The sequence below is a fragment of the Microcebus murinus genome, chromosome 13 (genome assembly GCF_040939455.1).
Source record: "Microcebus murinus isolate Inina chromosome 13, M.murinus_Inina_mat1.0, whole genome shotgun sequence".
Lineage (NCBI taxonomy): Eukaryota > Metazoa > Chordata > Mammalia > Primates > Cheirogaleidae > Microcebus > Microcebus murinus.
In genome coordinates, this window is record NC_134116.1 from 37,648,389 (window position 1) to 37,665,503 (window position 17,115).

The 17,115-nt window shown below is 36.8% G+C and overlaps 1 protein-coding gene across 10 annotated transcripts in view; it reads right to left on the reverse strand.

Moving 5' to 3' along the window:
- The window catches only part of LMO7 (LIM domain 7), a 196,754-nt gene that overhangs the window by 46,066 nt on the left and 133,573 nt on the right, over positions 1-17,115 (reverse strand). For 2 of the 10 annotated variants that reach the window (XM_012737046.2, XM_012737057.2), the window contains 8 exons: positions 14,835-14,865; positions 13,896-14,009; positions 9,730-9,928; positions 6,019-6,271; positions 4,805-5,083; positions 4,308-4,511; positions 2,715-3,434; positions 1,754-1,783 (listed from right to left, as the gene is read on the reverse strand). In XM_012737046.2, coding sequence (XP_012592500.2) covers positions 1,754-1,783; positions 2,715-3,434; positions 4,308-4,511; positions 4,805-5,083; positions 6,019-6,271; positions 9,730-9,928; positions 13,896-14,009; positions 14,835-14,865 — 1,830 coding nt within the window. The remainder of the gene's footprint in view (positions 1-1,753; positions 1,784-2,714; positions 3,435-4,307; positions 4,512-4,804; positions 5,084-6,018; positions 6,272-9,729; positions 9,929-13,895; positions 14,010-14,834; positions 14,866-17,115) is intronic. The other 8 variants (XM_012737054.2, XM_020290309.2, XM_012737055.2 and 5 more) reach the window with 4 other exon arrangements.

Below are 17,115 nucleotides of genomic sequence, written 5' to 3' on the forward strand. Positions count from 1 at the left end.
CTCTGCGTACTTGTATCTCCTTTAAGAAAAATAACTATTCCTGAGACCTGCTTCCATTATAAAGTCATATTTACAAATAGAAATGCTTCCAAGGGTTAGAATTCAAAATGCTTGAAACTGCAGAGATTTTCAATCAAGTTAAAACAGGTTTCTTATGATAAATTGAGAAGAGCAAATACTTAAACATCATGCTGATGAGATGGAAAGGGTACAATGTGCCTTTACATGGCACATCAAAAGCATGCTGGGAAGCGGATTTTTAAAATCAGTAGCTGAGACATACTTGCAATTAGTTGTCCATGGCACAACTATACTTTTGACATCTAGAATGGTTATGTTGCTTTAAATAGCGGTCTTAGTAGCTTCCAAGATTTCTGAACTACCAAAATTATAAAAAGCTATCAAAAATTAGAGATTCTTAGAGACAAAATAAATCCTTGTAGGGAAAGATACTTAGGCACTAAGGCTTAGGCAGATTAAAATACTTGACATCTAGGCCGGGCGCTGTGGCTCACGCCTGTAATCCTAGCTCTTGGGAGGCCGAGGCGGGCGGATTGCTCAAGGCCAGGAGTTCAAAACCAGCCTGAGCAAGAGCGAGACCCCGTCTCTACTATAAATACAAAGAAATTAATTGGCCAACTAATATATATAGAAAAAATTAGCCGGGCATGGTGGCGCATGCCTGTAGTCCCAGCTACCTGGGAGGCTGAGGCAGAAGGATCACTCCAGCCCAGGAGTTTGAGGTTGCTGTGAGCTAGGCTGATGCCACGGCACTCACTCTAGCCTGGGCAACAAAGTGAGACTCTGTCTCAAAAAAAAAAAAAAAAAAAAAATACTTGACATCTTTAAATTCTCTTCCTCTTGCTCAAAAACTGTTAGCCCTTAGATTCACAAAGTTACAGAAAGTCTGGCGGAAAATATTAAGATATTGTTATGTGATTTTGCACTAAGAATGGATAAATGATTTACTTTTAAATTTAAGCTATTCTAGAAATGAAAAAATATTTCCAGATAGTTTTAAATAATGATATGTTATCCTGACTACCAGGTAAGCAGAATTAAACAACAGTAAGCCAAAAAAAAAAAAAAAAAAAAAAGAATTAGTTATAGATAGAATCCTTGCAGTAATAATATTGGAAACTACAGAAATTTTAATTTTGGAAGGCCAAATTTGCTCAACAAACACAGCCATGTTATAACTTTTTGACCCAATTAGGACTTGAAAATACTTCCAAATACCACTAAGGGAAGATCAATGCATCCCTATCAACTAAGCTCCCCATGGGCTGAGAATATAGATAATGTCAACTGTATGTATTCTAACCTTGAAATAAATGCTAATATTATTCTTTCATCATAGATTTTCTAAAACGTAGTTATTTGGCCTTCAACATCCAGAAATCAGAATTTTAGTCTATATGGTAACCAAACACATATACTTAATCTTCTGTTAAGTGCTTCTGTTACTTTTAATCAATTCATTAAATTCAAAAAAGGGGGGAAAAGGGATGGGGCCGAATTTTAAGTTGCTAATAAAACAAAAACTATTTAGTCATATAGCGCTTCATGCACTGGGCACTGGGACACAGAAAAATCACCATTAGTTTGCAAAATAAAATTTTCCCATTGTAAAAATCTCATGCACAGCATACAGCATCCCCATTTAGTGACATGCCAGGATAGAAGTGCAGTAACAAGCCACACAAAAACAAACAATATGCACAGATTTTTCACTGTGAACCACAAAACTTACCCATTCTCACCATAAATCTTTTGAAAGAGTCTAAGAAACCAGAAAACCAAAAATTAAAAAAGTCATTTTTCCAGTTGTTTTAGCTTCTAAATGTTCAATGTCTTTAAGACTCTAACTAGAGATGGATAAATCTCAAAAGGTTGCTTCTTCAACCACATATTCATGTCTCAAGCTCTTTTCAATCTCCTATCTCAAGAAAATCAGATTAAGCAAAATGAAGGGTTTTTCCTCAATTTACTCTGAGCCAACACATCACATCAGAAAAGGCTTCTTATTGTTAGGAACTGATAAGTTAGATTTGGATCCACTGATTTTATTCAACCTAATCAGATTTGTCCATTCTCAAGTTCAACAAACTGAACATTCAAAAAGGCAAGTTGCATAACTCAAATTAACAAAATGTCACAATTACATACATGTAAAATTCAGCAGATAATAACCACCATTCATGCATTTTATCAAAGTTTGCACTGAACTTTAAACAATAAATAAGTCACAAATTGATAGTCCAAGAAGTCTAGGTCAAAAAAACAAAAATTAAATTAAATTTGCAATGCCATATTTTAAGGGAAACTTTCACCCCCAAAAATATGAACAACACACAACACCAAAACTATAGCCAGACTGTTACAGAAATGCCTGAACATGAGAATAAAAGTCTAAATATAGTTGGAAAACATTTTTATGAAACTTCATATTGTAGAATAGACACCACAGTCTTGTGTATGCACCTTTTTAAATAGGCCTAAACAAGTGATATAGAGATATGCAAATATGGAATTGCACTTTTTTCCACAAAGTAACTAAAAGTTTTTCAAAGCGAATTAATTTTTTTTGCAAGATGCTTCAAAAATGGCACACGACATGCAGAGTTGAGCAACATGATGCTGCCTTCTTGCACAAGAAAAGTTACACAAGACCATCCATTACAAGCAAAATCCTTGCAGAAACACACTCTGACCTCTCCACCATCAGCCGTTTCTTGTGCCTAAGTCTGCTGGCCTCCCGGATGGCTTCCCATTTCTGTAGGTCGGCCTCACTGCAGGGGCCAGGGGTGAAACTGATAGGAGACACAGTAGTTCCCAGTTTCCAAGACTGGATCTTACGAGTCAACATGTCATCCTTCTTCTGCCGATGTGAAGGAACTAATATTCTACAGCTATTACTTTTTTCTTTGGATGGACGCGTCCTTTCGAGTACACAGAGGAATTTTGCTTGAATTTCTGGAGGAAGAGTCCAGGGATCAGGGAAAGGGACTGGTTGGTATCTATCCGGGGCCCCAGACAGAGGTACTTCTTTCTTCTGCGCTGGAATTCGGCGAACAATCATATCGTCTTTTTCCAAATCTGGAAGTACAAGTTCACCTTCCCTACATTGCAAAATTATATCTCGCTCTACAGGATCGTCTTGGTCAGAGAACTTTCTAAAGTCTTCGAAAGCTCGGAGAACATATGGATTTGCGTGGAAAGCCCCAGTCTTTCTGACAAAGAAATCGTCATTCTCTAAGTCAGGATCCAGAGCTGACAGCTCGAGATCCTCTCTTCCGTAGCCTGGAGCATAAGAGAGATTCTTCCTGCGTGTTATGACCCTTGGGCCAGAGGTGGGATCGATTTTAATATTTGTTTCAGAAGACAAGATGTCATCGGAGTATGTTTGGAAGGCCTGAAGTAATAAAAACTGACTGAAGCACAGAAAGGAAAAAGGAAGGGAGAATCTTATTAAGTTCGGGGAGAAAAGGTAATTAGACAGCAGACCAACTAGCCAATTTACCAAGGGGGAATTGTTTTAAGGGATCATGGCAGTGACTTTTGCTAGGAAGATAGACTCAAATTTAATGCCATCACCAGTGACTTTTCTGGAAACCATTTGAATAAAGAAACAAGAGCAGAGTACACTTCTCAGGAGAGGTGGGCACCATTGAGGCCAACCGATGGGACGGGAGGCAGATCTAGTACCCCTCCTTGACACATGCACACGCACGTGCCATTCTCTTGTACCCCTTCCTCATTCCATGAGCCACAGTGGCCTAACTCCCCCCAAAGAAGCAGGAATGATCTTGGCAAGTTTCAACAGTGGGGTATCATGCACTTTATGCAATAGCTACATGTAATCAGCAGAAAAAAAGAAAATAAATTGCTCTGAAGTTTCACAAGACCCCGAGGAATCTATTCTTTGCGTTTTCCCCAGACCTGCCCTTCCCTGTCTCTACCTAAAAGTTATTTCCTTTCTCCACATCTCCACACACAACTGTAAAATTAGATAATCTTTCTAAGAAGGCTTTTAGAAATGGCTTTCGAAAAAGAACGATGCCACATGTAAATATATCCTGGCTCACACATTATTGCGCTAAAGAAGAATGTTGAATGCTCCAGACTTCCAAGCTGACATTCTCATGCAGAAAGCAGTGTGTTATACAGTCTGCTTCTGTACTAAGTCTATTAAGGGTATAAGGTTTCATGATTTAGTGCAGTCAGGCCCAGGTTAATGCAGCAGCAGAAGCGAGTAGAGGGGTGCCTGTGGCCAAACCCAGGCGGGCTCATGCAGACAGGTGCACCTGGGCTCATCTGGAGTACCACTGCTTCTCCCGGCTGCATGGGTCTCCCGTGATCTCACGGCCCGTTTAGCAGCTAGTTCCAGCAAGACTGAAGGCCTTTGACAACTGATGTCTAGTCTATGGTCTGCTTTTTGTACTTTACTAAAAATGGTGGCGCTTCTGTCAGAGCCTGAGTCCTCATCCTCAAAGTCTGAATTCTTTCTACTGCGGAGTGACACAGAGAAAAAAGGGAGGGGAGGGAAGGAGACAACAGAATTGGAGAAAAAGAGAACTACTAAAAATAATGCCTAGCTCTATGTATAAAAGAGGGCTTTTTAAAAGATCCAGACCCTAAGCTTTAAGTTTAAACAGAAATTGGTTTCAATTACATAGGTTGTATAGATGCTAGAGGGATCTAATTAGACTTTCTTTATCTCTCTGTTAAAAAAAATCACATAGAACCCCAGCTGGGGTACTGCATGAACACTGGAATAAGAGAAACATGCACAAAGACAAACCTGAATCCCTGAAATTCTTTATACCATGGTTTATAAGTTTCCCGTTTTATCCTTTTCCAGTTCACATCTTCTGGGATCCAACATTTGGGAAGAAACTGATCAAAAGAATTCCCTGGGTTTGGTATGATTGGACTCAGCTTTCGCACATAAAGATCATCCTTTACAATGTTGGGTATGCTTGCTGTCTTTTCTTCCTCCTCCAAGTAGCAAGAGGATTTTGAAGTTTCTTGTACTGTTGGCCAGTTCTGCACACTGGGGCCCCAAGTTCTCCTCAGGTTACTGTTCAAAACATCCAACCAGTTAAGACACTGTGTGGGCATTTGTGACACAGAACACAAAAGGCATGCTTTCTGGCTCACACAGTCTACGCCACTGTGAAGGAAGCAAATTAGTTCCCATTCTCATCACCACAGCTCCTAGAACAAAGTTAAGGCATTATAATAGCATCTCGTTTTAATACGAGAACAGCTACATACACATGGGCCAGAGATACTTAATTAGAAGCTGTGTTAAAAGAAAGAGGCAAATTGCAAACAATGCAGGAGTCTTATTTTCTGAATTAAAATCAGCTGCCTAATAGACATCCAGATCCAGGACAAATATTTCTGACCTCGTCAGTTCATATAGCCCAGTGGCTAATGTGTCAGTCAGGAGGAGAAAATATTTGCGGAAAAGTGTTAGGAGAGTGGTTTTTGAGATAAAACTCTTAGGCCTCTTTTTCTCTTGGAATCTATGGTTAACTAAGTCGTCCAAAATTACGTCAGGCAACCTTCATTCATCCTCAGAGTCCGAGCACTTTCAGAACCACACACCTTCTGATAGGAAGCTGGATTTGAAAAATCACTCTGTTCTGCTAATTTGATGGGAAATTAAAGGATTCTTTTCATGTCCACTAAGCTCAATCAAAACAGAGAGAGAGAAAAAAAAGCAAAAAACACAGCAGAGCTCACGATGAACAATGTTAAGTCATACCAGTAAATTAAAAGCACACATTTAAAATGTGTGCTTTTAAGACCTAGCAGCAAAACACATGCCGACATTCTAAAATAGAAGAAATATCTTCAAGATACATAAAGGTAGGGGAAAAAAATTAGAGTTAGCAGAATACATTATCTGTGAAACACATTTTAAAAGCCATTCTTTTTACCACATTTAAGTATCCCACCGAATTCACAAAGCATACTGAACTCAATAACCACATCGCATGCCAATACCTTGAAAACGTTCCATCTGCTTCTGCATAGACTGGGCTTGCCCAGCTTCTTCTGTTATCCTCATTTTTGTCTGGCTTTTTCTTCCTCAAAGGCGCTGGCACATAGGATGGCTGTCTACTTTTGTTGGGTAGAAAACGATTGAATGGTAAAGCAGACTTTGGTTCAATAGCCGAAATCCTTCGATATGACATATCATCTTTATTATAATCCTGCATTTTGAACGTAAATTCGGAATCTGTGTCACTTTCGCAACCTATAAAGAAGGCACAAGAATTTGCTTGACTCTCCAGATTTTTCGTCTAAGTGAAACCCACACAGCGCGCCTGCTTTGCCTTTCCCTTGGAAACCCAGTGCTGTCACTGCTAACTGCGGGGAATATTTTTAGAAATTTGTCATGAAGTTGTGATAAGATCCATTAGGAGGAACTTGCTTTGCATACTGGAGGCACACGCAGTACATTCTTTTGCTGTTGCACATTCTAAGCAGGAAAAGTCCCGGTTTTACTACTGAACCCCTTTTCTGCTCAATCTTCTTTGCCTCTATGATAAGATTTGGTGATAGAACACACGTGAATAAAATCCAGCAACTGAGTCACACACACACTTTAAATGGCATGCAAAAGTAATTCCAGGGAAACTCAGTAATTTAAAATAAGGCATGCAGCTATCTAAAATTTATGTGCAGGGAAAGATTAGAAAGGACCTAGAAAGAGAAGGGAAAAAAAAAGCACAAGATCATGAAGAGCTCTGATAGATCCTTATGAGACCCCTATGAGCAACAATCATGCATTAGAAATGAGGTTGGACTGGATGACTTCTAAAATCCCAAAGGAATAATCCCAAGTCTTATACCCAAATGAGAGCACAGAACTCAAGGTTTCTTCTGGGGGTGGCCATGGAAACTATATTAGAATCTTGTATTTTGGTTCAAAATCATTTAAACACAAATTCAAATGAACACCCTTTGATACACCTCAAGGTCAGATTGATACAAATAGTAATCTGCTCTCTTAAAAAAATGTCTGTTCTTTTAAAGACACGGGAAGGAAATAAGAGAGTACAACACTACAGATCCAAGCCGAGTTGTCTCTTTCCTGCCCTTTTCCTCCTGCCTCCTGTGCATCTGTGAAGGTGTGCAAGTGTCCCTTGCTTCCCACCTGAGCCTCCTCAGAGCCTGGTTGAGTGCAGTAACTGACAGCCACAGGCTCTCAGCACGTGGAGCACCTGCAGGGTTAACCTGAGCTAAAAGCAGTCTCCTCCCCTCCCTCCTGCCTGGCAGGAATCTACAGTAAATAACACTGAGAACAGTCTAAAGGAAGTGGCTAAATATACAACTATGACACAGGGACAAGGTAAGAAGAGAGTTCATAGTGAAAGGGAGAAAGTATAAGTGGCTACATGACCAGGAGGAGTAGCACTCAACAATCTGGTGCTATGTTTTGAACCATTCTCTAAAAAAAATTAAGACATTTCCCTCATTTCCAAGAAATGTATCAATGACTGTTGCCAAAATTTGTACAAGTGAAATTATAAACTCAGAAATAGATTATTCCACTCTTGAATTTTTGAAGTTAAAATCGTTTTTTAGCCTAGGACAGTGTCCTGAAGAGTGTTTGGGGGTTTGTTGCTGTTGTTGTTGTGATTGTTGTTGTTTTTGCCTAAATATCATAAGAGTTTTCATATAAAACTAGGAAATATAACACTACCATTCAATTATCTTGAAAATATTATCCTAAATTGTGGTGATCATCAATTTTGCACTACAGAATTTTAATACACTAATCACAAAAAAAAGCTTTATCAACCTGGTGCCTCCACCCCTGGCATTTTTGTTTCCCCTCCTTAGTTGTAATTAGGGAGACTTCACTTCCACACTCGTTAGACAAGGTCTGCAACCCCTTTCCAGAACGGGAAGGGGTGTGATGATGGCCCTCCACTTTCAGTTACATGTACCAGGCGCCCAGTGCAACACGGAATCTAAGCAGAGGACTTAGAGTCCACACCACCGGAGCACTGCATTTGAACTGAGAGAAGTCTGCATATGCTCACATGCCCTCAATCTTTCCCCCTTTTACTCTTTATTGGCCAGATACAAATTTAAACATTGCATGCTGTAGGTTTTTCAGTCAGGACAAAGTAATATTGTGGGTTCAGAATTGTAGCCTCGGCCTTTATAGCTTTAACCACTCAGATGGATTATAAACTTGGATTCATTAACTTGAAAGTATTTTTCATTGCCCGGTAATTGTCATCTGGGCTATGAAAATGTCACATCTAAATGGGAAAGAGCCAAGACATGCAGGGAAAATTATGAAGGTTAATGCATAAACAACCTTTCACACTTTTTATTTTTCATTTTTAAATACTACTCCTCTAAAAGTTAAACAATTTGGCTTTATGTGATGCTTAATAAAGAATAATTTTATTTTTAAAAAGCAAATTCATGTATGTAAATTTTACATCAGAAGAAAAACAAAGACTGAATTCTAGTTAATGATGTGCATACTAAAATATGTAGGGCAAGTGTGATGTACTCTGAAAAGCCTCAAGAAATAAGATGACTAAATTAATTGAGGGATAGAGGATGAAGGGGGGAGACAGAGAGAGAGAAAGAGAAAGGAAGGGAGAGGTAGGGAGGGAGGAAGGAAAGAAGAGAGAAGAGAGAGATGGGTATATGATAAAGTAAGCACAGTAAAATGTTATGACAGAATTATGTGGTGAATACATAGGTGTTCACTGTACAATTATTTTAAGTTTGCTGATGTTTGTGTTTTATAGTAAAAATGCTAGGAAAGGCATTTGGATGCATAAAATATTCAAAATAAGCAAGCAAAGTAAAATCTCTAACAATTGAGCACAAATTCACAGCCAGACTCTCAATGTTTTCATGTTGATGATGGCAAAAGCACGGAAATATTTCAAGAAACTCCATGATTTCAATCTGGTCAAATCTGAATAGCTAGAGATTTACAGTCACAAATTGCTAACACTATCCAGTAGCCCTAAGACATGCATTTAAATAACTGAATTGACCATAAGCGTGGGATTTTGTCCTTCCCACAACTGAATGACTTTCATTAACATGGTCCTGTTACACTTGCTCTGTCCTGGGTTAACTCTGACCCTGACAGGTCCAAAAGAATGGTTCTGTCACCCCGTTAGGTAGCATATGCCCCAATCTATCAAAGTCTAGCACAATATTCTACCATGATAGACAGCAATCATTTCTTCTCATGGAGAGGAATAATTATAAAAATATTTTTCTTGTTTTTTCTTAAGATATATATATATATATATCTTTTGGGGAAAAGAAAAAAAATAGGAACTAGAACAGACTTTTTTGCAGAGTCTTATATTGCTTTTAATGTTTAGCTATATAAGCTAATAGGCCTCAGAGCTACAGATTATTAAACCTAAATCTGGATAGAAAAGAGGCAGATAGATTATCACTGATAAAACAGGTCATAGTTACCTGTCTCCTTCCCCAGTCCTCTCTAAAAATGGAATTAAAAAAGCAAAACTATCAGCACTATCAGGAAAAGATTTTTTAAAAAATCTCCCAATTACACATTTTGTAGGTTCCTATAAAAATCCACTTCCTGGTGAAATTTTTGCCTAAATAGTTTTTGTTCCATTTTTCTACTCTCTTCCGTTCCCAGTTCTCTCTTGATACGTAAACAAATAAAAAACAACAGCCAAAAATGCAACTTGCCTTCACGTCCCCCTCTCAGTGTGATGTCAGAGGAGCAGCTTGTCAATGACCTTGAGCCCAGAGAGTCCAAGCTTTCAAAGGAATCTTCTCTCCTGTGGTGGCCTGGAGGGGCAGAGAATTCTCCACGTTCAGGACACCAGAGATCACCGTAGCCACTGTCCCTGCCGCTTCTTTTCAAGAAGCTGGAGTCTTCAAGGGCCTAAAGAAAACATTTTTAAAGAACAGTAAGTTAACACAAACTTTCAGAAACATAATCATTATTTGTTTGTTTGCATAATTTGCATTGCACTTTATTTGATAGGTAAGGCAATGAGATTTCTCTGTTGAACATAAGAAAAAAAGCTGATAAAAATCACAGAATAAATCCGTCACAATTTCCCCAAAACTAATAGTATTCAATATCCAAAGTAGCATAAGAAGATTTTCAATATTATCTAATAAAGTAGCACATAAGGAACTATTTAAAAATAGGAAAGGGAGAATATTTTAATAAAAGTTAATAATTAGAATGATGTTGAAATGCTAAAAATCAATGATTATTTACAGTTTTCTGGCAATAAACATGCAAGGAGTCAAAGAAAAAAAAAAACCCTTAATTTAGTTACACAAAGGGAGGTAAGCCAATATTGATTATATTCCATCTATCTCAAGAAATATTTGGGATGGTTTACGTTAAACACAAAACCTTAACATTTAGAGTCCTTTTATCCTCCTCCCACAAAAAAAAAAGAAAAAAAAGTTTAAAAATGTATGCATAAGAACAGCAGGCATAGATTTCACAGAATTCATTTATATTCACTAATTATAAAACCTAGATCTGAGGTCCTGGCTGCTGCACTGTCTTTCTTGTTCAATCAAGAGAAGGATACTTGTTTACTAACATATAAAACTTATTTTCCCTGGATCTAAATAAAATATTTGTTTGGCTCATATAACAGATACTTTAAAATATGGCAAATGGTGTTAACTGTAGGTTTGTAAATTATTCATAACTTACTCAAAATAAGCATTTTTGATTAACATTCCTTTATGAAAGTTAAGAGCAAACTATAAATACACTTTTTTTTTTTTTTTTTTTTGAGACAGAGTCTCACTTTGTTGTCCAGGCTAGAGTGAGTGCCGTGGCGTCAGCCTAGCTCACAGCAACCTCAAACTCCTGGGCTCGAGTGATCCTTCTGCCTCAGCCTCCCGAGTAGCTGGGACTACAGGCATGTGCCACTATGCCCGGCTAATTTTATATATATATATCAGTTGGCCAATTAATTTCTTTCTGTTTATAGTAGAGACGGGGTCTCGCTCTTGCTCAGGCTGGTTTTGAACTCCTGACCTTGAGCAATCCGCCCGCCTCGGCCTCCCAATAGCTAGGATTACAGGCGTGAGCCACAGCGCCCGGCCTATAAATACACTTTTTAACATTAGGATTTAACTAATACTTACAAAGTCCTTGGCATAGTCCTCATAGTAATCAATGACTATCTAGCTATAGTAACTATAATTTTTTAATATGGTGAAAGTAATTTCACCATTACAGTAAAAATCAGCAATGTTACTTTCAGCTGAGCTTACTAAAGCAGACAGTTTAAAGAAACTAGGAATTACTAACAATCAACAGTAATATGTAAATCTTGATTAAATCATGATTCACATTTTTAAAAAGCTATAAAAAATAGTTGGGAAACAATTGGGAAATTTTTAATATCAACTCGATTTTAGATAAAGGGGAATATTTGAGTTTTTTGAAAGTATAGTAGACACCGTGGCTATATAGAGTATTTGTACTCTTAGGAGATGCATGCTGAGTATTTATGTTATCTGTAATTTACTGTAAAATGGTTAAGTGAAAACAGATGGATAGATACATAGACAAAGCCAAAGTAGAAAATTTTAATAATTCAATAAGATTGTGCATATCTGGGTATTTGTTGTACTATTCTTTCAACTTTTGAGTATTTTCAACATGTGAAAAAGTTGAAGAATGTTTACAGTGAATAATTAGAAGCTGACTCAGGCATACTTTTGACTTATACTGGAACCGTCATTTCATGGTTCAATTATTTGACAAGCGCTTGAAGCGCCAATAAGGTCTAGTAGATTTAAGTAAGATTTCATATGCTTTCAATGCCAGATACCCTGGCATTAGAGTTGACATCCTGTCATGAAAACACAAGTGTCTATCTTACACCCTGCTATTTCCAAGCAGATGAGGAAGATAGGCCTAGTACTGGTACCACCAAAATACTTCTCAAAATACAAAAAGATTAAAAAATATGTGAGTCAGTCTTTAGATCCATCAGGTTTCTTAGACATGTACTTTTTAAAGCTGTAAAGTTCAACACACAGCAAGGTGATTTTTGACCTCAAAAATGTAAAAGTTATTGATGACAGCCACTTCGTTTAGGTTATAAAATAATCTGAGTCTGGCCCTGGTGCCTGGTTTTTAACGAGGACTTCACCCTGACAAATCACCTAAAATGAGTCACCTGCAACTTCTAAGATGACTCAGGTGCAAAAAACTTCTGCCAAGGTTTTTTTTTTTTCTAATTGGTATTTTGAATTAGACTTTAAGCATTAAGTTAAATGGGAAACATTTGATAAACACAATGATTATTTTAATAGAACTGATGCAAAGCTGACATTATATTCACATGCCTCACAGCTATCCCCTTTATAATAATGGAATAATGAAACCACAAACATAGTTTTTATCTACCAAAAAATCTTTGTACCCAGTTTGATTTTGACACTGGTGACAGGAAACAACCTCTAATGAAACAGTCCTAGCACAGGCACCATGCCTGGATTATTCAACCTGAGTCAGGCTGTCATAAAAAAGACTGAAGGCTTTAAAGAGAACACTGACGAATAAGCCAAAGTCCCACATAGTTTTTAACTGAAAGTTTTCTTAGCTGAAATATAAGGCAAGGCTCTTCCTGTGCCCAAAGTCCCCTGAAATTCCTCCGTAAGAACCTCACTTTCCTTCATTGCAACGCCCCATCTCCTCATCTATCTGAGACAATTGTGCTTTGCGAGATTGGGTCATTTGCCATCAGTGTTTTCCTAACACCTAGTACAATGTGTGTGCATGTTAATATCTCAACTATCACTAACTTATTCAAGGAATTGAAATAGAGAGCTATCGACTCCTTATATTTCATGGGGAGAAAAAAGGGAATACCTCAACATTCCAGGCTCTATAATCCCATCTTCTCTCTATAATGTATGTGACTGGGCTCAGACAAAACAACTTAAAGATCGGTGTAGATATAAGGCAAGGTGATCATTTTCATCCTGGCCTCAAATTTCTACATTCCAATCTTGGTAACTAACATTTATTGAATCCTTACAACGTGCTTGAGCCTAATGCTAAATGTCTGACTGGTATGGTATCATTTAATCATCAGAAAAAGCCTTGAAGCAAGTACTATTAATTAGATGGTGATATCATTTTGTATACATATTTTCTTCTGAGCCCTGCAAATTCCCCTGGATAAATACCCCCCACAGAAAAATTAGTTTTTCCATTTCAACCTTATAAACGAATATTTGGCAAAACTATGGTCAATCCTGGCACTTGGCTGTCCTCAAACGGTCCTTAAGCATTCAAAAGGCTGTCATATTGATTTCAGGATATGAAGGACTAAAATGTATATAAATCAAAAGGTTCTCACTTAAAAACCTTATTAAGTTTCACTTAGCATTCACTACTCTTTACGAAACAGAGGCAGCATGATAGAATTGTAGGGATATTAAAGTGTAGGCATTAGAGAGATAATCACTTATGACAAGAACACATAAATATTTTAAAAACTGAATAACTTCTACACATTTTAATAGCCCAGGAAGCACCTAAATCAGGTTAGGTTCATAATGAGTAAAAAGAAACAGTTAAGTTATATAGAGTATGTAAGAAAAGGAGCACATGCATGTGTCAAATTGTCTAAAATTAAAAGATATGTCTCTACACCTTGGAAATTGCACTGGAATTGACTCAATTCACTCTTTGGTGGTGGCATATAAAAGCCAGCAAATGAGTAGCAATCTTCTCTACTGAGCCCAACCTAAAGTGGAGCAAAGGTGGTACTGCCATATTTGTTACAGGGGAAGAGGGGGAGAAGAAAGCAGCAGTATTGTATTACAGTAGTCTAATACAAATGCAGTTTCCTTACCTTGGTCAGGGCTTGTCCTAAAAGATTCTCAAATGCTTTCAAATTAAGATAGGGACCATTGTAGCAGGGGTTGCTTTGTGCTTTTCTTCCCAGCCAGTACAATGTTATCAAAACCTTTAAAAAAAATCCCATAAACAAGATCAGTCTATTTAGTACCCAATGGCAATCCCGAATGTAGGTGAATACTACAGATAAATGACAGCACATATAACTCTATGGTTGAAAAGCCTACTTTCATATTGGGGAAGTTGAAAGGTCATTAAAAATCTTAATTATTCTATCTAGATTTTTCTGTATCTGAGCAAATTCTTAGATCAAAAGCCCAGATTCCAAAAGGTATTCATACTAGTACATATGAAGGAAAAAAAAAAAAAAAAACTGTAAGAGGAAAACACAAATGAAACCTTTAAAGAAATCAATATTTTTCTAAGAAACTTACAGAATGAACAGCTAAAACTCAATTAATTCTCAGCTTCCCTGATAAGGATATTAAGCTTTGTAAAAATTAAGCTATCACAATTTTAGATATTCTTTTAATATGTATTGAATATTAAAGATATTATGAATCTGCATTGAGCAATTACCCAGAATCCTTAAACAGACAGTGATTTCTTTAAAGTCTGATTTGTTGGTTTCCTATCTATTCTCCTAAAATTCCTAAAAAGTGTTTACTTGCCTTCAGCACATTACTAACACCTAACAACCAGCTTCCTAAATCTAACCTACCCTCTTATACCATAAAGTCGGAAAATATATATTTTAACCATATATTATAATATGTATATTTAAACATATTTAAAGTTGGTGACTGGTTGGTTTCTAGCAAAAAGTTAATTAGAAAAAGGATACAGAGTATATTTTTAGATCCACTGTCTTCTTACAGAACTTGGATATAAAACCCACTTATAAAGTTCCATATTTAAAGTAAATACATCTTACATTTTTCACTCTCCTATCAGTCTCTTCTTGCCTGTAAAGAAAGAAAATATCTATGAAGTAATATCTGTGAACCTTAAATTATTAATTATAAGAAAGAAAAAAACCATTTTATTCTAAAGTTCTATAAATATTAATATCACCTGGCAGTTCAAAAATCTTAGAGCACATATTATCCATCAGAAGAATGTTTCCATATTCATTTATCTGATGAAATATAATGGTCAGTTTTCTATAGAAAGTTATGTTTTCCTCACCTTTTATTCATTAGAATCATTTTTAAAATGCATTATTTGCATTTTATAATTTGCAACTTTTATTTGCATTTTAAGCAATGGTTAAACCCAATCAGGGAGGGGAAAAAAATCAATGTGTTCATGAAAAGAAAATTGGGAACAACAAAAAAAAATTAAAGAAAAAAAAAAAAAACGAAAAGCAGCTCTGCACTGAGTTGTTTCTCCATCATCCACAGGGCTTTGTACCCAAGTTCCCCAAGCAAACTGCTTGGAGATTTTTGACCCTGCAGATGTTGAAAAGTATCATTTAAAAAACATAGTCATGAACCTCTGCCTAAAGAAACTTTGTCACAAGAATCTTGGGTATTCATTCATTCACCTATCTAAGGGCATGATATTTATGGGATAAGTTAAAAAGAAGTAGATGCCACTTCAATGTTAAAAAGGCAAAAACATATTATTTATCAAAGGTATGGGTCACCTGAAAAATAACGTGCTTCCCCCATTAGAGACAGTTATACAGATCAGCAAAAATTCAGAGTATGGAAGCCTGAGCAAGATAGACTCTAAGGAAGCTTCCCAGTCCATCAGCACAGTGGTATATTTGTAAGATAAAATATACACATACCCATGTTTTCTCTATATGTGTGTATAAGATATAGAACACAAGTATTCACATACACAGAGAGAAAGAAAAAGGAAAGTGTGAGTAAACAGAGGTAAATATTTGACTTAGCTTTCAAAGAATCAACAAGACAACTATGACCATTTCTTTCCATAGGATAAACATGAACTAAAATGAACCTAAGAATAACAGGCCCCTCTCACCCACTCCCCAAGAAGCACCTCAATAAAATTCACAAACTCTCACACTACTGGTGGAAATGTAAATTGGTACAACTACTTAAACTTTTAACTCGCTTGGTAGTATCTATTCAAGCTAAATATATCCATATTCTATGATCTAGTGATTCTACTCCTAGGTATATACCCAACACGAATGCATATACAAGAATGTTTATAACTATTCATGACAGCAAAAAGTAGAAGCTGCACATATCTGTAACAGCAGAATACATTGTGGAATATCCACACCATGAAATAGTATATGACAATGAGAATGAACAACCTACAATGACATTCAACCATAGGTTCAACCTCATAAGCAATGGGAAGAAAAAGAAGCCAGATGCAAAAGAGTATAGGTTGTATTAGTCCATTCATATAAAGTACAAAAACAGGCAAAACAAAAATACGCCGTTATAAGTCAAGGTAGTGGTTTACCTTTATGGGAAGAGAATGATAAAAGTTGACTGGAAGAGGATGGAGGCCTCTAGGATGCTGACAATTTATATTTTGATTGGGAAGCTAGCTGTGTTCAGTTTCTAAAAGTCTTTAAATGGCAAATTTATAACGTATACTTTTCTGTATATTCAGAAAAAGTACATAAATAGAGCCCAATTGCTTCAACCAAAGCTTACCTCTTGAGTAAAAACAAAATCATCTTGTAAAAAATCAATAGCATTTAATTTTGGAAGTAGTAAGTGGGGAAAGTCACTAGAAACTGACAACAACAAAAATAACAGAGTTGGCTGGGCACAGTGGCTCACACCTGTAATCCCAGTGCTTTGGGAGGCCGAGGCAGGAGGATCACTTAGCAAGACCAGGAGTTCAAGACAAGCCCAAGCAGCATAGCGAGATCCATTTCTAAAAAATATGAAAAATTAGCTGGGCATGAAGGCATGTGCCTATAGTACTAGCTACTAGGAAGGACTGTTTGAGCCTAGGAGTTCAAGGTTACAGTGAGAGTAGAGTGAGTAGGTTACAGGGAGTGAGACCCAGTCTCTACAAAAAATATTTAAAAATTAAAAAAAACAGAGTTGTGAAAGTTGTAAATACATAGCCACCTTTCAGATTAATGACCAACATGCATACCTCAAATATTAAATTAGCCAAAACACAAAAGATCCATCAATACCTAATGCAAAGGATGTAGTGGGCTAAAAATCATCCCACTTTTATTATAAGCACACTCAAGCCAGAAGGAA